Source organism: Adiantum capillus-veneris, chromosome 4, assembly GCF_014529385.1.
Source record: "Adiantum capillus-veneris isolate H3 chromosome 4, ASM1452938v2, whole genome shotgun sequence".
Classification (NCBI taxonomy): Eukaryota; Viridiplantae; Streptophyta; class Polypodiopsida; order Polypodiales; family Pteridaceae; genus Adiantum; species Adiantum capillus-veneris.
In genome coordinates this window covers 127,990,157-128,012,935 of record NC_140934.1, presented here as the reverse complement: position 1 = coordinate 128,012,935, position 22,779 = coordinate 127,990,157, and the positions used below count along the sequence as shown (strand labels likewise).

The 22,779-nt window shown below is 41.9% G+C and overlaps 1 protein-coding gene across 2 annotated transcripts in view; it reads left to right on the top strand.

Annotated features, from left to right (window-relative positions):
* Positions 1 to 7,241: 7,241 nt before the first annotated feature.
* EIF2 (eukaryotic translation initiation factor 2) overlaps positions 7,242 to 22,779 on the top strand; it is a 36,965-nt gene continuing 21,427 nt past the window's right edge. Inside the window, exons 1-2 of one of the 2 annotated variants that reach the window (XM_086511130.1) lie at positions 7,242 to 7,399; positions 7,626 to 7,896. In XM_086511130.1, the coding sequence (XP_086367256.1) occupies positions 7,678 to 7,896 (219 nt within the window). In that variant the 5' untranslated portion in view covers positions 7,242 to 7,399; positions 7,626 to 7,677. Of the gene's footprint in view, positions 7,400 to 7,566; positions 7,897 to 22,779 lie in introns of both variants that reach the window. The other variant, XM_086511131.1, reaches the window with a different exon arrangement.

Sequence of the window (22,779 nt, the reverse complement as noted above, 5' to 3'; positions counted from 1 at the left end):
CCTTGAATGTTCTCTCTCTCTCTCTCTCTCTAAAAGCTCTTCTCTCTCTCTCTCTCTCTCTCTCTCTCTCTCTCTCTCTCTCTCTCTCTCTCTCTCTCTCTCTCTCACACACACACACACACACACACACACATACTATATTGGACCTGAGCCACAGTTAGAGAAATCACACAATTTCACACACATGAACACACACACACACACATTTGAGATGTACTTATTGTTGAAAGATGCTTATCGAAAAAATTGACAGAGGCAACTACTTCACTTGCAGAAGAATGATGGACGACAATGATGACAGAATATGGCTCCAGACGGTGTACACTTTTGGTTATTTGCAAGTTAAATTGATCCTTTGTATAATAACTCCAACTGGAAACAGTGGTGCAGGTTGCAAAAAATAACATATGTACAATTTTTTTACTCCTTCTCAGTATCAATCATTGTGGATACGGTTTTTTTTTTGCATTAAATTCGTGAGCAAACTTGCCCAAGAAAAATAGATGTATAATTGAAACTTATAAGCAGTATATGGTTTTTTATGCACATTTTTTATTCAGTATTTTTTGGTTAAGGAATTCAAAAAAACCAAACTAACCTTAGATAAATATAGCGTAGGCAATGGAATACCCACTAAGGAGGTCCGATAATACAATTATAGTATCGGTTTTTTTAGAAGGTAACTTGTACATCTCCGGCATGAATTTTTTTTCTCTAATTGGCAATGGAAGACGAAGGTATAAAACCCAAAAAAAATCCTCATTCCTGGTAAAAACTAATATATATATTTAAACCCCGAGTATGGTTGTTCGATGGGTACAATAAACACAGAATGAATGCTTATTCAGTATACCGTTTGGTTTAAAAACGGCGAGTATAGTTGCGATGATAAATACCAAAAAGTAAACACTTAAACATGAGGCTCTCTAACTTTTCAAATAGAACTAAATCTTCCTAAAGTTTAGAAAAACTCTTCAAAGCGTATCTGATAAAATCAGAAGCCATACAACTGGCCCATAAACTCCATGTATGGCCCAAAAATACTCATGCTGTCAACTTTAATGCGCCGAATGCTCACCTAGGCTATTTATACAGCCTGCGCAAAGCTTAGAACTGCAAGGCGTTCTCTTAGGTTCTCTGTAGCGCTCATATGGGTATTGCATAACACTTATACACACACAGTGTGAGTTGCCACAACAACTTGTGCTCACAGGCAATAGGGAAATCACAGCTTCCTACTCTCAACGCACACACAAACAATAAGCCTCAGGTGGAGCAGGGCGTGTATTCACAAACCCTCAACAAACGGATGCAACACACTATCCGGGATTGCCAAGCTAACAACCTACTGCCTGGCTGTGAACATACAGAAGGTAAAATTGTTCTTTTTGAGTTACATAATGCATGAATACACACTTACGCATAAGTACATGCTTTAAGATTATGTGACGTGAGTGGTCGAGATAGATTGCCTTCTCGTAGAACTCTCTGTATTCAATATCCCTTCCATAGAGGTATAAACCAACACATACACAATCATATGAAGGCTCACAAAAAGCTTTTTTTTTTGTAGACTAAAACGTAGTCATATTATAGCTTATGTACAAATACACATGGACATACGAGCCATACAAGAAAAACATTACAGTAGCATATAGCCGAGTAGATACAACCATATGCATAATAGGCATGGAGCAATACTAAACACAACATTACTAATCCGCGTAATATCATTGCTACCAGTTTTGGTCCAGAAACAAAGTTGGAGTCAATCTTGTGATAAAACAGGCATACAAGTATACAAATGACGACGGTTAATTCGGTTCAGGTAACAAGACACTTACTGCTTTGAGTATATGCACAAGTTCTCTATTAGGTTGATTTCTCAATAAACGGTAGCACTTTGATATATATTAGCAGACATAAGAGACTAAGATATATCAATTGGGCCATGAAAACCTCCTGTGAGGGTAAAAGATACAATGACTAGTTATGGTTTTTTTTTGAAAAAAGAGTAATAGTACAAAGGAAATGCTGGCGAATTTTTCACAACTTAGAATGGCAATACGTAGCAACATAAGAGAGTAAACACTTTTACATTTTAGAAATAGAATTAGCAACGGGAAACAGTAAACAGGTAAAATGATACATAAATGGCTTATGAGCTAACTTTTTTAAGACAGTTTACAAACAAGTTGTTATATGAAGGTCTAGTAAAGTAACTTTTGAAGTAAAGAGATCTCCCTCTCAGTATACCAAAGGGATTTTATTATAAGGCAAGTTTATGACTACCTCCTGTGAGGGCATAAGTCAGAGGTAAACAAAAGTTTTTTTTTTTTTAAATGGGTAGTATTACAAACAAAATGTTGCCGAAATTTTAAAAGAAACCCTGCTCATAAAAACAAAGCTATAAGTATATACCATAGAAGGTGGGAGTCATAAACCTATAATTGGGGCAACAATTAGGTATAGTACACAAAAATAATAACCACATGTGTGTAATTATTGCTGGAAAACAGGGATATAGGCAGACGGCTAGGATGAGCATCACTCGAGACATATTTAAGCTACAGCAGATTCGGAACAAGCTCATGGCGGCACATAATGAAAAAAAGAAAACCAAGCCAATAGTAATTAGGGACCCTATCTCTAAGCTGTGTAAACCCATAAAAACATTCAAAGACCGCAATCAACCCTACTTACATAGACGAGCAAAAGAAAACATAAGATATGTATAGGAGTAAGGTTGGGGGTCCGGGGTGTGACAACAATAACAAGCAGTGGGGATTGCTTGATATACCTATCACCCATTTAGTGCAAATTTATTCTAATTAATTGTACCTTTGGTTGGTTGGCAGGTAAAGATCCCTGCTCTCATCTGATAGGAGTTCCGGCTTTAACTCCTACTTTGTCATGTATCAAAGTATCTTGTAATGTACTTTTTATCAAGAAATTGTTCTATATTTTGTTCTATACACAATGTGCTTTTATAAGTAGTATTTAAGTTTATCAGTATATGGTTCTGAAAGATGGGATTTTTAAATTCAAACACACACAACATTTCCCAGGATACCTTTGGTCGGGTATCCATCATATACTGGAAAAACTTAATACTGGAATGAGTATGCTTAATACTGGTATAATTCGAATTGTTTGTATAATATTTATATGGTGATTGATTCAGGCTTTTTGGATTCCATCTCTCACCCGTTTGGGATATGGTATAGAAGAGGACATTCCTATCCCACCAATTGGTACCCAATGTATTATTTCTTGTTTCAAAGGGATGGAATTCCACAAAAAATTGCTTGATTTTGAGAAACAAGCTATAATCACCCACCCTTTATCTGTCTTGAACACAGCCTCTGTCAATGACTGGCTCTCTCTACTAATTCTTTCTAGAAAAGAGAAGGATAAAGAAGGATAAACTTATGGAGGCATTTAGTGCCTTCCTAGCCAAATTACCCATTATTGATGTACAAGATAGCTCAGATCTTGATTTTTATTTCACCTCTCTACCCTCTATTGTGAACAAGTTGTATTTAATCAATAACCTCCCTGCGGTCCCCATAGAAATCAAGCACTCAGAAAAAGTTATCAATCCCCTTCTAGATCTTGACCTTCTTGAAGAAGAAGAGAAAGAAGCACCCAACATTTTAGTGGATGCAAACAATATATCCCCAGAAAGAGCAGTTTCTAAACTCTTTTCAGAAGTTATCCCTCTATTACCACCCAGGCAAGTGGAATTGGATGCTATCCAGCTTGAACACAAGCTCTGGGACTATGAAATTTTGAACCATCGGGCACCTTTTACAATTTTCTCTCTAGGTTTGCTTTGTAGCATACCTACGGACATTGTAGAGCAATGCAAAACCCTTTCATTACATGCTAAACATCTCTTATCACAAGATGTTCTCTTCAAGCTCAAGCAGGTCAAATTATCCGATGTGGATGGTAAGAAATGTCCAAACTCCGCAATCATTGCTCGCACCAAGGGACTGTCTCTTATGGACAGAGCAAAGGATCAAAAAAGGTTTCTGAGAAACTGTTGGAATTCTTATCGACCCTTCCTCAAATGTCAATGCAAAAGAACTGATCCAAATTCCAATCGTTCCTCTTCAATCATTTGGTTTGACCAATTTTTATGGTACGTATTTCATAATCTACCAAGATTCTTTCATTTTCATCAGGACCGGCACAGGTGTATTTTTAGCTTGGGTAGCCTCATTCCCAACATAATTAAGGCATGTTGTAATCATTTATTATTAGTTTTATGAGTATATGCTAGAAGCAGCTAAAGAGCTGGTACTATGCACACCATGGACGCCACCTTTTCAAAAGCTACACAACACACCAGTGTCCAACACAATTCAAACCTTACTCAAACCTCCAAACGGTAAGGAACAATTAAAGAAGATCACACACACACACACCAAGCAGTATGGCGTCAACAAGCAAGAAACCAAGGCAATTCAGAGGATCGGAAGACTATGGAGATACTCCCAAGGCACTTGAATACTCAAATTCTGAAGAGTAGGTACGCTCACTTAGTATCAGAAATAATGGTTTAATACATCTTGAACGCAATAGTCGGATGCAAGGAAGATTTATTCACATATTGTTTTGCAACAAATATATGGACTTTATCAACCCTAAACGAATTTTTCAAACAATGATTAATGATTTTCACATCAATAATGATTTAGAAAAAATGAGGATATGTTTCGGTTGGAAGTATACCAAAAACCTAACCCATACTCTTAACAAAACCAAATTCGGTGTTTGCCCAAGAGTTTGATAACACAACCATGTGGGTGCTTAACTCATAAACGATTCTCTAAATTTTTAGATGACTTAAAACCCTTCGGAAAACATGTAATCACCACAGGCCAAAGGTTTAAACCACATTCCATTTGTACCTGTAAACCCTATGTCAATAGTAAGCAAACTTGGCAAGGTATGTAAGACTTTATGCACCTTTTTAGGATGTGAAAATAGTAAAGCTCATTACAATTATATCCGAAGTGTGGTTAATGAGACCTTTTCCCGTAAATTTCCTTATCATAGGCAAAATCAAACTCCATGGTACAAAAACATAGACCTAATGGATGAAATTCAATACATCTTACAATACTTATTTATTTGTGGACTAGATAAATCAGCACAAACCCCGGTATTCAAAAACTCATACAAATGGCAGTAAGAAGAAGATTAGAAACCCCTGAATTCTGTCTTCTCTCCTCTAGTGAAGATGAAATATGTCAAGCCGTAGGCTCTTATACCCAGGAAATCGGGTTAGAGACACCATTAGAATATTCACTCCCATATCTTATGGGAAATTTGAAAATCCACAAAATGAATATTACATGGATCACTAATGCACATAACTGTGTATTTACTCTTGCTGTAACCATAATCACTAAATTACTCAAAGGAGTAATAAAGGGATTTATAGAGTACATTGAAATCATACTTGGCTTTAAGAAAAACCGCAAGTAGATTGTGCTCACCAAAAAGAAATATGAAGTTGTCTGGACATTTAAATATTTTCACAATGTTAATGAATTTGTCCTTGATAATTGCTTTACCAAATTAGGCAAACATATTTATCGACAAGAGAAAGGTATACCAATGGGATACAATTGCTCTCCACTATGCTGTAATTTGTATTTGGCATGGTTTGAGATAGAATACATAAAAAAAAATAATCGTCTTGCACGTTATGATATAATGAAAGCTTTCTTATATTCATGGAGATATATGGATGATTTGTTATTTGCTAATAATCCATTTATTTTGCAATGTTTAAACCACAAAAAACCATTGTCCCATGAGGACCCCTTTACTATTTACCCTTTAGACATTATCGGGATAAAAGCTACACACAAGGAAAACCAAGCTACATATTTGAATACACATATCCAATTATGTGAACCAATGGAAGGGCAATATGTTACATACATTTCATGGAAAAAAGACAAATTACCGTGTCCCAACGTATCATTTATACATGCAGCCAATAACAGACCATAAAAAATGGCATATAATGTTTGCATATCACAGGTGTTTCCCATACTATACAATGCATCCCAAGAGTCATATGCGGTGCTTATCTATCCGAATTTCACTGCAGGTCACTCCGATCTATATCTTTTTCCCTTGTACGTTCTCTCTCTCTCTCTAAGCTCTTCTCTCTCTCTCTCTCTCTCTCTCTCTCTCTCTCACACACACACACACACACACACACACACACACACACACACACACACACACACACACACACACACATATTGTGTGCGCGAGCAAGCCCCTTTTGAACCTTTGCACCATAGGGCAGGGAGTGTGCGTCTTGGGATCTATGGCCAAGGATGAATGCGAGGATCTCAAGGTGGAGGATAGGAAATAATTGGCTCATAGTTGGATCTCACATGCATTGATTCCTAGCGGCCCCTCCAAGGCTCACATTCTAACCAACATGTGCGCTTATGTACTTTGACCCCCATGTCAAAGCACTAACTTATAGAATAAACTAGCCTAGGCAATAGTAAACTCGGACAAAAAAAGTAAACTTAGATAGGGATCCATGCCGTCTAATGGATTGCATGCATGCATCAGAATATTTGTGCACGAGTCATTGCCATTAGGGCTTGGGAAAAGACAAGTTTACTTTATCCAAAACCTGTTAGAATCAAAATATGCCCGCTCAAATTTTCACAAGAACGATTTGAGGTCCGCTCAAATTTTAAGATTTTTAGCTGAAAAGTTCAAATTTATATGGTTTTTACCTTCTTATAAAGGGGTAGCAGGCTCGATAAAATCATTTTCCCGAGCCTTGCTTGCCTATGATCCCAATGTTCCCACATCCTTTACGATCTTACAGGTGATAGTCCTTGGGAATCGTGAATTCAAGGATTGTGGGATTGTTCTTACACATTTCTCTTTCCTCAGATAAAATAAGGGTGTGTTGAGATTGCGTGAGCCCCCTGAACAGGCTCCACCCACATTTTCCACACACAAAAAACCCATTCGAATAGCCATCAACGGTTACAATTCACACTGTGCATGGTTTGCTTACAGGGCCTTGCACTTTTTGTTGCGTATTGTCAAACGCCTTTCATCGCTGATTGGTTGGACCTTGACTATTCGACTCATGGGCGGCCTTACTAGTTTGGAATAGTTGAGTGTAAAGTACGGCGTGCGTCAGCGTGCCAACTCGGATGTTGGGCACCCAAAAAAGATGCAGTGTGAATGGTACAATGCAAGCATTGCCCACATCACAACTCTAGGGGTAGTCTGAACCCTGCCTAGAAGGGTTAGAAAACTTGAAAGCCCTACCGCAGCGCAAGTTCTGGGTGTACGCGAGGAGCAACGATCGTACGCGAGGTCGAGACGTTCACAGGTTCGCCCACGTAGGGTGTTTTTGGTATTATCGTCGCAGACTAGGTTATGAAGATATTTTTCTGTAAGAGGTGGAGCTTGTTGGTGACAATGGTGAAGGTTTTGTAGTGCCCAGCTGCATATATATACATCTCATTCTACCTGGTTCTCTTTGGGTTGATGTTGCAGAAAGTGATGTTGGGTGCTTGGATTTCCTGCTCTAAGAAGCGTTTCTTGTTACGTTACAGCTTGCCGGTGGCAGATCTTTTGTGAAAAGGTCACTTCAATTGAGCTGCAGCCATGCCAATGGGAAGCACAGTTCTACAGTTGGTTTCGGGTCCCACAGGGACTGTTGCTAAGGTCCACCCTACCGTGCTTTTCAACATGTGTGATTCGTACATTAGGCGCAACGATCAAACGGACAGGGTCATTGGCACTTTGTTGGGCTCTGTGTCCTCTGATGGCACTGTGGATATTCGCAATTCGTATGCAGTGCCTCACAATGAGTCGCTTGAACAGGTACTATTCAACTTCTATCCTCGTAATTTGTGTGTAACCACTTTGGAAAAATGATCGGATAAATTAATAGTGAATGGTTTGATAATGTTAATAATAAGTATTGCAAACTTAATGTAAGCTGAATTGAACAAAAGAGAGAAGAAGATGGTGGAGAGGGATGCTCCCCACAAGAAAGATTGGTGTAGCTTAAGAGTGTCTGGGTCAAAATTGTACTTTGGCTTTGATCAAATCATGTGCACAATTCGAATCTATTGAAAATGACATTGGATCTCATCGTAAGGCATTGTCCCCATTGATGTCTCTGTGGATGTGGTTGCCCATCCAAAGTTCGTGTGGAGTCATCATAGTAAGCATTCACCACATAGTGTGAAGGAGTCATCCCATCAACTACACCATGTTACAAATTGTACATTTAGAGGTTATCGAAGTCCAAAAGCATCTTGACATTGGATCAGGCAATCGTGATCTTTTAAGTCTTCGCAAATGTCTAGTGCAAATTTTTGCAAAAGACTTGAACTGTGTGATGTATTATAAAAAGCCTTTCTTTAGGCATTCTACAGCATTATCTAGTCTAGGGCCAAGAGCTCTTCTAATTCATCAATCTTCTAGTGGATGACCAATATGGAAGTATTGTGAGTTGCTAAATAATTTGGGCTTCCTTAAGTTTTGCATAAGCATTTCTAGTAAAATGTTCAGTTTCAAATTCTTCTCCTTAGTACGAAGAATGGGTGAATTAGTGTATTTTAAACTGGTCTACTCTTAGCAAAGAATGCTCCTCAAGATAGGGGCTAGTCATCCAAAATACAAAAGTGAAAAATCGATCAATCTTGTTCTGCTTCTCAAATTTTAAAGCATTAGAAAATGACTTCTTCAAAAGCCTTGCAATATGTTTGTAAACTTGGCTTTGTTTTTGTCAGGTGTAGTAGAATTGAAATGGTGAAGATCTAGGTTTTACACTTACATAAATCCTTTTCTTTCTTTCCTAAGTCCTTGTATTAGTGATTCCTTTTAGCTTGAATGACTAGGTTTTACACTTACATAAATCCTTTTCTTTCTTTCCTAAGTCCTTGTGTTAGTGATTCCTTTTAGCTTGAATGATGGTTCTTTTACTTTTCCCTGAAGAGTGGGAATGAGAGTGTGGTAGAGATGTGTAGAGTGAGATTAAAAGAGAAGAAAACGACACCCAATGGGGTCCCAACCAACCCTCTTAAGGCCCCCCCACACCGTTGCCATGTAGTATTTTCTTTAGATTGCATAAATGGAATGATCTTAAGTGCAGACTCTATCGACTCGAATAATGAATTTCGCCGCGGTAACTTCTTAAGATGAGGCACCTTTGGGATTGATTTGATGCACCTTTGGGTCCTTAATATGGGCTTGCGGGTGCCTCCAAGGGGTAGATCTGGGGCTGATTTACACTCCCGATGTGAGAGGAATGAAGGGCGGAAAACGCAGATCTCGACGTTGTCGATGATGGACAACAATGGAGCACCCGATGGGCTGCCAAAGTACCGTACTGACAGATCGCGAAGGCAGATCTAAATTGATTCTTGGGATGGCAAGGGGTTGAAATCTAAAAACACTGGCTACTGATTTGAAAGCGTTGGTGCTGATCTGAATCGTTGGTGTTGATCTGGCGATTTCTAGCAAAATGTTGAGACTGATCTAAAAAGTGAAAATGCTAGGTTGCTCTTTTGCTAGCGCTAACTGATCTGCAACTTGTTCAAATGCTTGGTTGCCCAATTCTCTTTATAGGGCTGAATTTTGAGCTATAAACTCCCTTAGGCTTAGGCGAGGGAAACTGTCCAGAAGACCCAACAAAATAAATCATAAACATGATTTATTAATAAGTTTGGTCAGGGCCACCCGGGAATCCGACGGATTCTTCTAACCTAAATCTACATGCACGTCATGCCAGATGTCCATCGTAATATAATATAACATGTGTCCAAATGCGTGTACAAACCATTTATGCAAGAGGGTTCCAAAACTAGAAAGCCTAATCTAATGGACTCGTCCAGACATGCATGTCCTGCGAGCAGGCTCACAAAATTCTCGATACTAGTCCTCCTAGGATTCTAGACACTCCTATCTAGGGAAATGAAAATTGGCTCTGGAAGTCGATGAAGCATGTCCACACGGCACATAAAGCCATGTGCACGTGACATTCTTGCCTGCTTAAGGTGAGGTACTGGTACCGAACGAACTCCATGCACGCCATAGGATGTTTTCGGATGAAGTTTCTTCTAAATGATATCCTCCATGACAACTTTTGAGAGAGAGGCTCCTGCTCCCTTGGGTGATGTGGAAATGTCAAAAACACAAGGATGGCGATGATGTATCTACTTGAAAATAATGGACTGTTTCTTGGATCAACGATGCCCTCATTGTTTACCGACAAACAATGCCCCAACTCGGATGGTGTGAACCAAACCGCAAAGTGGATGGATACTCAGAGCGCGAATGGCGGGATATGCAGACGCTGATGTCCTCAAAGATTACCGGCCAGTCTATGTTGCCCCTACGTGGGAAGATCGACGAGAGCAACCCCGAATGGGAGATGAAAATGGATATGTTCTTTGGAATGTCCACGAACCATGGCAAGTCCTCTGTATGATGTCTCATGAAACTGCCAAGTAACTCCTCAAAGATAGAGGCTCCTCTTGGGGCTTCAACTAGATTGCCGTATGATGGAAGCTCTAGATGAATCCTCGTCTTTGCAACGGATGTGGCTGCGAATGTAGGCTCACAATACTTGCAGACCCCCGCAGTGGTTGCCTCGGATTGGAACTCTTTGGCTCCAGATTGATGGCTAGCAATTGCTAAGAGGATGTAGATGGTGTGGATCCGATGCTGTAGTCATTTCGTCTTTCAAACATGCAATCAAACAATACACACGAGAGCACATATAATAGATTCATTTCAAGAATTCCCATTTCAAAGTACTTCTTTCATAAAGTCATACAACAAAATACTGTCAGCGCGTCAGAATCCGTGAAATCACAAAGGAAGTGAGTGACTTTATTCCATCCGGGTAATTTGTGACAAAAAGGAGCGGAGTAACTCCTCTCTTGTGCAGTCCCGACTGCACCAGATTCAACCTGTTGATCATCAGGAACTCTTGGAATAGTCGAAGCTAGATGAAAAGCCTCAAGATAAAGTTCCAAAGCCTGAGGAGTATCTGCTAGGTCCTCCTACATCCACTTCGCATCCAATGCCGGATAGTTCTTGAACTTATGAAACCCGCCCGTGGGGCGGTAGGCTTTGGCTTTCACCCGAAATTCTTTACTTTAGACACACACAGAGAGCACTTTGCAAAAAGAACTTGCGACGGGAATTAACACTTGAACACACACACGGCTTGGAAGCTAGAATGCCTGAGTAGACGCCGACAACATGTAGGCCCCAAAATTGGCGCCCCTTTCGGTATTTCTTTATACTTTGAGAGGGTAAATTTACAAAGTAGAGTCCTGGGAATCCTTTGTCTATATCCAACTAGATACCACTTCATTTGGCCAAATTTCGGCAGCATAACAGCCCCAAAACTTGTGCGAAACCAATTCCCGTGTTGGAACTCACTTCCACTGGCATAAACCCTCTAATTCCTGCCCAAAAACAGTAAATTCAGCATGCTGTATTTACTGGTTTTGGCCCTGTTTTCAGCCCCAAACAGTCCCCTAACTGTCCTTTGCCAGTGGAGCACTATTCCCAATGGTTTTGGCGTTCGTATGGCTGAAAAACAGTCAATTTACAGCGCATACACTACGCTGAAAACGCACTTGTACGGTGAGGTTATGACCCTCACCGGTGCCTGCTTTGGAATAGCAGTTAGCTACCCCTGTTCCTGCTCAAGGAGGCTCTTGCTCAGCACAAAATCATGAAACCACACAGCTGTACATCGGTCAAATGAAGAGCTCTCTTGTGGGGCATCACATAATTGCACGTAGGGGAGAGAGAGAGAGCAGTGTGTAGCGTGCAGGGCATAACTCCTAGCACCACACTGTACATGGGAGGGAAAGAAAGCACTCCATAGCTCTTAACCTGTTGACAGGTTCTCAATGAAGCATCCCCCTAGCATAAATCGAGCGCCCCCTCTGCTGCCCTTGACCTGTAATGCATCTGTGAACAAATAGATGCAAAAAGGGGAAGATTTCCATGGTTGCCAAAACCTGCGTATCGCTGAAAACGCAGCAAAACAGCCCTGTAAACACGCATCTGATGCCTTCCAATGCTGAAAATGAGCTCCTTGGTCCAAGGTAAAGTCATGGGAAGCTCAAAATGGAGAGTTAACAGCCTCTAAGAGTGCTCCAAAGAGTCAGTTGCGAGTTCTCTTCTCCCAAACTTGGTAAATTGGCCAAAAAGTACCACTTGGTACTCATGCATGCAATTGCTCTGCATTGGGCTTCTTGCTAAAAATCTCTCGATTGGTGCATCAGTTGACTTTGCAGCAGAGTAATAAAATGTTCTCCTTGTCATACCGAAGGTAACGACGTGAACACATTTCACGGCCCAAAATAGCAGTTCCCTAATTTTTAGGAGATGTTGGGCTCCCACTGGTCATCTGACCATCTATTCTCATTGGGACTGCATCCAAAAGTGCAATGTGGTCCAACTGTCGGATACTTTTTGTGGTGATCCCACCTTGACTTTATGCCTTTATTGAGTTCACTTCCTAGTATCCACCAACTTGCTAAGTGTGACGGGGGGACCTACATGATCTTGAACTGAGCCTAGACATCCTTTTACTTTACGAGTTCCAGTGCCGACCAACTTCTCGTCTGCGGGTGAAACTACCGTCCACATTGGCCATACAATGTCCGACCATTTGCAACTTCAAAAAGAGGGTCTCAAAAATTAAACAAAAATCATTGGAAAGAAACCAACAACTAAGGTTAGCAGTTGCCACGTCCTTGTGACAACTTAACTAAGAACCGTCGTATCACTTTAGCTTTCACTTTTCTCTCCTTGTGAGCCAGCATCTGCTCTGGAATGAGAATCTCCTCGGTCTCTTCCACTTCGGATTGCTCCTCGGCTCCCTGTCCACTGGCACCTCACCCTCGAAAGGTTTCAATAGACTCACATGAAATGCATTGTGAATCTTCCAAGTATTTGGTAGCTTCAATCTGAAGGATGCATCATTGATCTTTTCTTCAATCTGGAAAGGGCCATAGTATTGCATACTTAGCTTTGGAAAAAGCCGCTCCTTACCCTTTTGTTTTTGTAGGCGTGCCTTGTGAAACCGTAAAAGCACCAAATGATTCTCCTTCAGCTGCAAGTCACATCAATGCTTGTTCGCTGCCTTCTTATGCCGTGTATGAGACTTCTCAAGAGCTTCGCACACTTTAACATCCCGAGTGTAGTGGTCTGCTTCAAAAATCTCATCTTTGGTGCTTAGGATAGGTGGAACCTTCTTAGCACCCTCAATTACCCTCAAATGGTGCCTTCCCCGTCGACGTATAAACTGTGTTGTTGCAGGCAGACTCCACCAAGGGCAAATACTTTTCCCATTGAGCCTTTTGATCCGAAATATATGACTTCAACAAGTTCAAAACCACTGAATTGGCTATCTCAGATTGCCTTGGGTGGAACAAGGATGAGAACTTCAACCACGTGACAATGTTCTCCTAGATTGCCCGTCAAAACAAACTTGTGAATTGGGGATCTCTGTTCGAAACAATAGACTCAGACATACCATGTACTCGGAAAATCTGTGAGGCAAACAGTTTTGCCAAATGATCAGGCTTAACTGTCTTCTTTATCGGAATGAAGTGAGCCCGCTTACTGAATCTATCAATGACTGTCCAAATGTCATCATGCCTAATCTGAGTCTTGGGTAGATGCAAAATAAAGTCCATTGCTATGCTTTCCCATGGTCGAGAAGGTATAGATAGAGGGTGTAAACTTGACCTTTTGGCATACTAAACAATTGCGAACAAACTTGTCCACATCCTTTTTGAGCCTCAACCAATAGAAGTAACGCTCGACATCTTTCAAGGTGGTATCAATGCCGCGGTGGCCCAAAAAAGGTGGATAGTGGCACTCTGTCATAACCTTTTCCCTCAATGGCTGTGTAACACACAACATCGTTTTCCGCATCAAATAGCCTTCTCATATAGAGTATCCTGCAACTGTCTCCCCACTCTATAACCGGATAAAGATGTCTGCAAAATCAGGATCAATGCGTATTGATCTACCATATCCTCAAAGCTTTTATAACGAACTATCGAAATAGCCAAACCAATGGCTTGCGAGACGATGTGTCTGCCACTAAATTCTTCTGTCCTTGAACATGGAGAATCTGGAAGTGAAACTCAAAAGAATAGTAGCCCATTGCATTTGCTTTTCAAAAAGCTGCTTCTGAGATAGTAGCGTAAATTCCGGTGATTTGTGAATGCAATAAAATCGGTTTCGAGTAAAAAATGTCGCCATTGTATAAGAGCATGAATAACTGCCTTTCTCATAATTCTATGCAACTTGTTTAGGACGTGAGAACATCCTGTTGTCGTAAGCTATAACATGGTCCTCTTGCATCAAGACTGCTCCTAAGCTGCGATCATAATCATCACAGTAAACCTCAAAGGGCTTTTGCAAGTCTGGCAAAGCCAACACTGGACCCGTTGTCAACTTTTCCTTGAGAGTTCGAAAGGTTGCAATTTGACGTTACCCAAGTAAAGGGAATCCCTTTTTAAGTTAACACATGCAATGGAGAAGCTATCTCCGCAAACTTTCGAATGAACCACCTGCAATAAGAGCACAAACCCAAAAAGCTTCGAACTTCATGTACATTTTTCAAATCTAGCCAGTCACGAATGGTCTCAACCTTGGCCATTTCCATCTTTATACCTTCCGCTGAGACAATGTGTTTCAAGAAGTGTATCTCTGGCAAGGAAAACTCTCTCTTTTTCCCATTTACTACCTATCGATGATGCCGCTATAATGGTGTCTGTTACAAACTTGGACACCCCAAGTGGAAAATTTGGCATGACACATGAGAGAATCACTTAAAACACTTTGCAAACTTTATCACAATTTAAAATAGAGTCAACACGGCTCGATGTAGTTCCGTGCCCAAAGGCATTGGCCCCAAAAACTGGCACCCCTTTCTGTATTTCTTTATCATTAATCATTGCAGGGTACAACTCCCGAGGGAGCTCTGCTCTCAGACTCTGCGTCAAGGTGCTCTGCAGAGTGAAACCCCGGGCTCTTATAAATAGTACAAGGGATGCCCAAGAGCAGAGCCCCAAAAGTAGTCAGCTCAAAAGCTTCAAGTCCCAAAAGTATCTGGCCCAAAAACATTCAGCGCGTTTTGCGGAAATCCGTACAACTGCTACGTCATCCTGTTAGCGCTATTTGCGGGCCTGCCATGGCAGCAACTCCATGCAATTTTACTCTTTCTTTTATCTATGCGTCCCTTGGGTCCCATCGGATGGGATCCCTTTGCGGGCCTGCCATGGCAGCAACTCCATGCAATTTTACTCTTTTTCTTTTATCTATGCGTCCCTTGGGTCCCATCGGATGGGATCCCATAAGTTGGGAACAAGTTATTCCGTGTAGTTTCTCTTTCCGGGATGCCACGTCATCATTTTGTGACATACTGTAACAAACTTGGACACCCCAAGTCTAGATTGTGTTGCAACACAATAGACATTCATTTAAAATACTTCACAATTAAAGAGTCGACACGGCCCAACATAGTTCTGTGCCAAGAGAGATTGGCTCCAAAGACTGGCACCCCTTTACTCTTTGAGCAAAGTACAACTCCCGTGGGTCCTTGCTCTTAGACTGTGCGTCCAGATGCTGAAACAGGCCTGTTCAATCCAAAAAGGGCGGTAGACTTTACTTCAAACCTTGATTTAGCTTTGACCCATTATTAGTCGTCTATTCTACCTGTACTTTCAAGACACAACACGGGGGAAAGGGATACAGGCTGCTAGAATGCACCTGTATGATAAGACCGACATCAGATTGGCCCCTAACTTAGGCGCCCCTTTTGGTATTTCTTTATTGTTTAACAGAGGGAATAAACGCTGTGGTTCCCTAGAAGCTGCCCCGTACAAGCTTGGCTGAATTTCAACTGTTCCGGCCCGATTTCGGCAGCATAACTGTACTAGGACCCTTCACAGTCAGTATTCCCACGCATTGAATGACTTTCCCGACGCATACGGGCACTTTGCAAAACCTGGCGAGAATCTGCAGCACGCTGAATTCTCTGTTTTCAGCCCCGAAAATGCGCCAGATCACCTGTACAGCAGTCCCCTCGCGTCCCCGAACCTCTTGGGGGTATTAGGGACCGTTTAGGGCCAAAACCCTAAACCTGCAAAAATACACAGCAGGATGTAATTCACTGTTTCAGGCTCCGTTTTACGTGCCGGTCGCATCCGTAGCAAGTCCTCGAGCTCCCGCTCCTGTAGGGCTACTTGCCCTTTGAATCGGACGAGATTTCTGGCGTGAAACCTCTCCGAATTCACCTGTACCTACGGGGGGATTAGCCGTTAGCTAATCCAGTACCTGTGCAAGAGGCTCTTGCCTCGGCAATCACGCATGAACCCACACAACTGTACATTGGTCAATTGAAAAGCCCACTAGAGAGGCATAACATACTGCCATAGGGGAGAGAGAGGGCAGTGCGTAGTGTGCAAGGCATCACTCCTGGCACCGCATTGTACATAGGAGGGAAAGCAAGCACTCCATAGCTCTTAACCTGTGATAGGAAACTTGAAAATGAGCTCACAGCTGAAAATCACGTTTTTGCCTTCTCTATAAGTAGTAAACTGGCCTCAAAGTGCCAAGTGTCACTCATTTGTGCATTTTCCCGCTTTAGACCCTCGGGTCTAAAAATATCTCACCTGCAGCCTCAGTTGACTTGGCCACAGAGTAACAAAATGATCCCATGTCAAACTCCACGTAATGACGCGAAGACATTTTTAGGTCCCAAAATAGCAGTTTCCTAAATTTTAGGAGATGCTGCCATTGTATCTTTCTAGGTCATCTGACCCCCTTTGTACACTGCAGCCACACCCATAACTGAAATGTAGCCTCTGTAGCAAAGGATTCCACTTTGGCTAGTCAATGACCCCAGTTTGGCTAACCATAGTCCTTGTCCAACCTTAGTGCTCTCTTGCCCTCAGGCCTGGACTCCCTCTGGACAATTCCACACTAGCTATGCAATACAGGGCAGATAGATTTCCTGAGGGGTGTTTCCAAAAAGTGAAAGTAAATAAATAATAAGAAAGAAATCAACAAAAAGGATAGATAGTAGTCACACGTTGGTGACATACCCCCCTCTTTAAATCTCAAACGTCCTTGTTTGCATCTATGTCGTACATACTCACAGTCAACACTGATGTATTCAACACCTGTCGACACATGTACGACACACATACATGCTCATTGTCAACCCTGGTGTATTCAACACCTCGTCAACACTGTATTGCTTGCGTGTGAACCCTGTCCCAATGACATAGTGGTAGCTTCTCACTCTGCCATTGCTTGGAGTCACTAAATTTCCAATGACAAAATGGCAGCTACACATTTTGCCACTGTCTTATAGTACACGTTGGATCCCGTAACACTTTCGAGCATACCCAAACCGACAGTTTAAGAATGCAGTTACACATGTACCCTTTAATAGAAGCAATTACTGTATTCTTGACAAACTGACAAGAAATACTCACTTCTATAGCACTAACCATACTTTTGGACATTCCATAAGAGCAATTGCCAAACTGACAATCTGTACATCTCTAACATTCATGTAACAGGTATTTTATTTGAGCTCACTTTAATTACCATGTACATCATTTGATTCAGAAGCCATTGTCACACTGACAATCCATGTAGCTTTGAAACTCAAGGGGTCAAGGTAGGTTGCAAATCGAAGGCTTCCAGGTAAAGTGATAACACAGTTGGTGACTCTGCAAGTTCACCTTCTTCCATCCACTTAGCATCCATTGGTGGATAGTTTCTGAACTTTACCAAGTAACGCCTAGCAACCTTGCCTTTCACTTTCCTTTCTTTATGTGCCAAAATCTGTTCCGGGACCAAGATCTCGTCAAGTTCCTTGACTTCCGGCTGATCTTCAGTTGGCATATCTTCTGGCACATCACCCACATAGGGTCTGAGAAGACTCACATGAAACGCATTGTGAATCTTCCAACTGTCAGGCAATTTCAGCCTATATGCAACATCACTGATTATGTCGCACACTTGAAAAGGCCCATAGTAACGCATGCTGAGCTTTGGAACCAGTCTTTCCTTGCTCTTCATCTTCTTTAACCTTGCCTTTTCAAAGCGTAAAAGCACCCAATCACCAAGTGAATATACTACTTCAGGACGGTGACGATTAGCTGCTTTCTTTTGCTTTGCTGGAGTCTTTTCTAAGGCCACTTTGACCTTCTTGTACATTTCATCCATGTCTTGAACATACTTATCTGCTTCAAATATCTTGTCCTTTGTATGCAGTATGGGAGGAACTTTCTTGCCACCTTCAACTATCTCAAAAGGTGCCTTGCCAGTTGATGAATGCACTGTATTATTGTATGCATACTCCACCAATGGCAAATACTGCTCCCACTTTCCTTTATGCTCTGACACGTAGCACTTTAGCAGATCTAGGACATTAGAATTTGCCTCTTCTGATTGCCCATCTGTTTGAGGATGAAATGATGAAGAGAATTTGAGCGTTGTGCCCATATTCTCAAACAAGCCTCTCCAGAAGAAACTTGTCATGCGTGGATCACGATCGTTAACAATCGACTGTGGCATGCCATGATACTTGAAAATATTGCTCATAAACAAGCGTGCCATCTGATCTGGTTTTATCTTCTTCCTGACGGGAATAAAATGAGCCCGTTTGCTGAATCTACAAATAATGGTCCAAATACCATCGTTTCCTGTCTGCGTTCTCGGAAGATCAAAGATAAAACCCATAGCAATACTTTCCCATGGTTTATCTGGAATAGGTAGTGGTTGCAATAACCTTGGTGCCTTTTGCCTGTCAAACTTGACCTTCTGGCAAATTAGGCATTCTCGCACACATGCATCCACATCTCTTCTCAATGTAGGCCAGTAGAAGAATGTCTCAACTGCTTTAACTGTAGCATCTATACCATGATGCCCTGCATACGGTGGGACATGACTCTCTTCCATAACTTTGTGTCGCAATGGCTTTGTGACACACAGTCTGCCATGCATCATCATGAACCCATGAGAAGATAGTGTTCATGACGTCGTCCATCCATTAGCTGCTCGAAGACCCTTGCAAAATCTTCATCATTTGCATACTGTTCTCTCATATCATCAAGTTCATGATGATAAGGAATTGACTCAGCTGAAATTTGTGGCTTCCTTGACAAGGCATCAGCCACAACGTTCTTCTTGCCTTCCACATGTACAATCTGAAAATGGACATGGACAAGATATTTGCCCATCGCATATGCTGCTCAGATAACTTTGTCTGTGTCAAGAAGTATCGCAAGGTCTGATGGTCCGTTTGGACAACGAAGTCTGCACCTAGCAGGTAGTGTTTCCAACTTTAGAGCGCATGAATCACAACCAGTAACTCTCTCATAGACCTGCATGGTCATCTCTGGCCCTTGCAAGACTCTACTCTCATAGGCTACTACCCTGCCATCTTGCATTAGCACTGCACCAATGCTACTACCACAGGCGTCACACTGGACCACAAATGACTTCCTAAGATCTGGCAACACAATGACTGAAGCTGAAGTCATCTTTTCCTTTAAGAGATTAAAAGCCGAAATCTCTTTCTGTGTCTATCTAAAGGTGACTGCCTTCTTTTGAAGTGCATGTAAAGATGAAGCAATCTCAACGAAATTTCGGATAAACATTTTGTAATAGGAGCATAGTCCCAAGAAACTTCGGACATCGTGCAACGTCTTCAAATCTGGCCATGACTTGATCGCTTCAACTTTTGCAGGATCCATTCTGACACCATCCTTTGAGACAATGCGTCCCTGAAAGTGAATGTTTTCCAGAAAAAACTCACTTTTCTTTGCATTGATGAGCAACCTATGACTGCGTAGCTCTTGGAACACAATGGCCAAGTGATGCCTATGCTCCTCTTCATTCTTTGAGTAGACTATCATGTCATCAAAGAATGTACCAACAAACTGCTTGTGTGGACGGAAAATTCTGTCCATCATCCTATTGAACGTAGCAGGAGCATTTGTGAGACCAAAGGGCATCACTAAAAATTCGTAAAGGCCAAACGTTGTTCTAAAAGCAGTCTTGTGCACATCCTCTGATCGAATGCGGATCTGATGGTACCCACTCTTTAGATCTATCGTGCTAAACATAGCTGTTGCTTCTAATTTGTCCTGAATGTCATCAATTCTAGGTATAGGGAACCTATTCTTGATGGTATTCTTGTTCAGTGCACGGTAGTCGATGCACATACGCCATGAGCCATCCTTTTTCTGCACCAACAACACTGGAGAACAGAATGGGGATGAACTGGGTTGAATCAGCCCCTTTTCTAACAGCTCTTGTACTTGGCCCATTATCTCTTTCTGTTGAGCTGCATTAACCCTGTACGGAGGCTTATTTGGTGGGCTACTGCCTGGCACCAAATCTATCGCATGGTCCTCGGGTCTCTCTGGCGGTAATTGAGACGGTAATGAATCGGAGAAATAGTCACTATACTGTTGTAAAAACATTGACCTTTCTTTATCTAACACAGATAAATTTGATTCATCACAATCTAATACTTCACGTGCAAAAACCAAGTACGCAGAAAGATGCTTTTTCATTACAGAAGTAATAGCAGAAGCTGATACAGTGGGAATAGACTCTCCTCTAAGCTTTACATCCAGAATGTGAGTCTTTCCCTTGCTCTGTACAGTGATTTTTTTGTTGTAGGCATCCATGATTCCCTGTACACGAAACAACCAAGGAATACCTAGCAACACATCACATCCGTCCAGTGGCATGATGTAAAATTCTTCAATATCTACATAGGACTGGATATGTAGGCGCAACTTTTCGATGATGGGTGTCACAGCCTCTGTATGGCCAGGACATGCCAAACCTGCCTCTATTGTATACCCCATCTCTTCAGGTCTGATTCCCAACTTTGAAGCCAATTCTGGGGAAATGAAATTGGCTTTGGCACTTGGATCAAAGAAGATAAGCACTGTTTGATCCCTGACCTTTCCCCATGCTCTGCAAAGCTCACTTGCATTTGAATTTGGCTTGTCGCCCACCATATCTGGCACTAGACCAACCATGGGCTTCTTTCCTTTCTTGTCTTCCTTGTCTTCAGAATCAGCTGGCCTTTTCTTTGTAGGACAATTGTAAGCAATGTGGCCAGGTTGCTCACAGATAAAGCATTTGTTCTCTGACCTTAGGACCTTCTTTTGCTCTTCCAACTTGCGAGGAAAACGTCTTTTCCATTTCTTCGCTGGTCCCTTTTCTAATTCAGTCGTAGCTTTGTCTTTCCCTGTGTTGGCTGGCTCCCGAGTCACTTTCGGAGCCTCCTTGGGAACATACTTCTTCGCTGAATTTTTCTTGGTGGATCCTTCCTTGACGCCAGTATTGAATTCACAATCTTCTCCCTTGAGCAAACCATTGCCAGTGTTTGCTACCTCGATGAGCTGCGTCAAAGTAGTGACTTTAGTCCTCGTGCAATACTTTCTCAATCCTTTGGGTAGGCCACAACAGTATTTTTCAATACGTTATGTCAATGGCACAAACCTATAGGAAGTTACTAGAAGTAGAGATTTCCAAAACTTCCGATTGTAATTATCCAGATTCTTGCAAGTAGCAGCATTAAGCTGGTGCCATTCTGTCATGACATCTGCTTCAAAGTCATCAAATAACCATGCTGTTGCAAAAATCTGCTTGAAGTAAATCCATGTGGACGGAGCTTGCCCTTGAAGCAATAAAGTTGTCCACCATTGTCCCGCATTCCCTGTTAAGAAAGTGGCTGCCTTGCGGACCTTTGAAGCCTCTGTAAAGTTTCCCCTGCATAGGCCTTGTCAAACTGTTGGAGGAATGAGAGAGCCTTCTTCCTATCATCAAACCCTGTAAAGGTCGTGAATGTCACACCTTTGCCACCTTCTTTGTACGGAGTTGGCCTCTCCAGCGGCGTTAAATTGTCGTATGGAAGTGACTGAAACATGGGAACACTGTTAGGGTTCATTTGTGTTCCCTGGCCGCAATTAAGTTGACCTGGAAATGCCATATTTGGCTGCTGATTTATAATTCCAGCCATATCAAAATTTGCCTGTGGCATCCCAAATTGGCCCTCAGTGCTTTGAAACCCTGGTTGCATACCCATGACACTGTACATGGGGTTAGGCGTCATCCTTTGAGCACCCCCGAACACTATTCCTGGCGTGTAAAACTGATTTCCAAGTGCATGACCATGCTCTGGAATACCGATCCACCTCCAAAATAGCCAGGGTGTACTGAAGGTGGTGGGAAGACTTGTTGCATAGCCTGTAGGTTGCTTCCCTACCCATTAGAACCAGCTATAGGCTGTTGAAAGGTGGCTGGCTGAACTGGTACAGCTTGAAAGACTGGCATCTCAGCACCTGTTCTTGCACCTTAGGCACAGATTGTGGAGACTGCATGTTCTCTGTCAAGTGTACAAGTGTTTCCATTGACTCTGCAGTATGAATCACCTGTGCTCGAGCCTTAACAGGCTTTTGAATGTGATCCAGTGACCCAAGTTGCTGAGATAGAAGAGGAGGTTGCAGAAAGGCTAAAAACCTCGGGTTCTGCATTACTTGTGTGAACATAGCCACAGCAGTAGCCAACTGGGTCCTGAATATATCATCATCCGTCTGTGGTGGTCTTGAAGACTCACCCACTTCATGTGTCTGTTGACCCTGTGAAGAGGAAACCTCTTCAGTCACATCA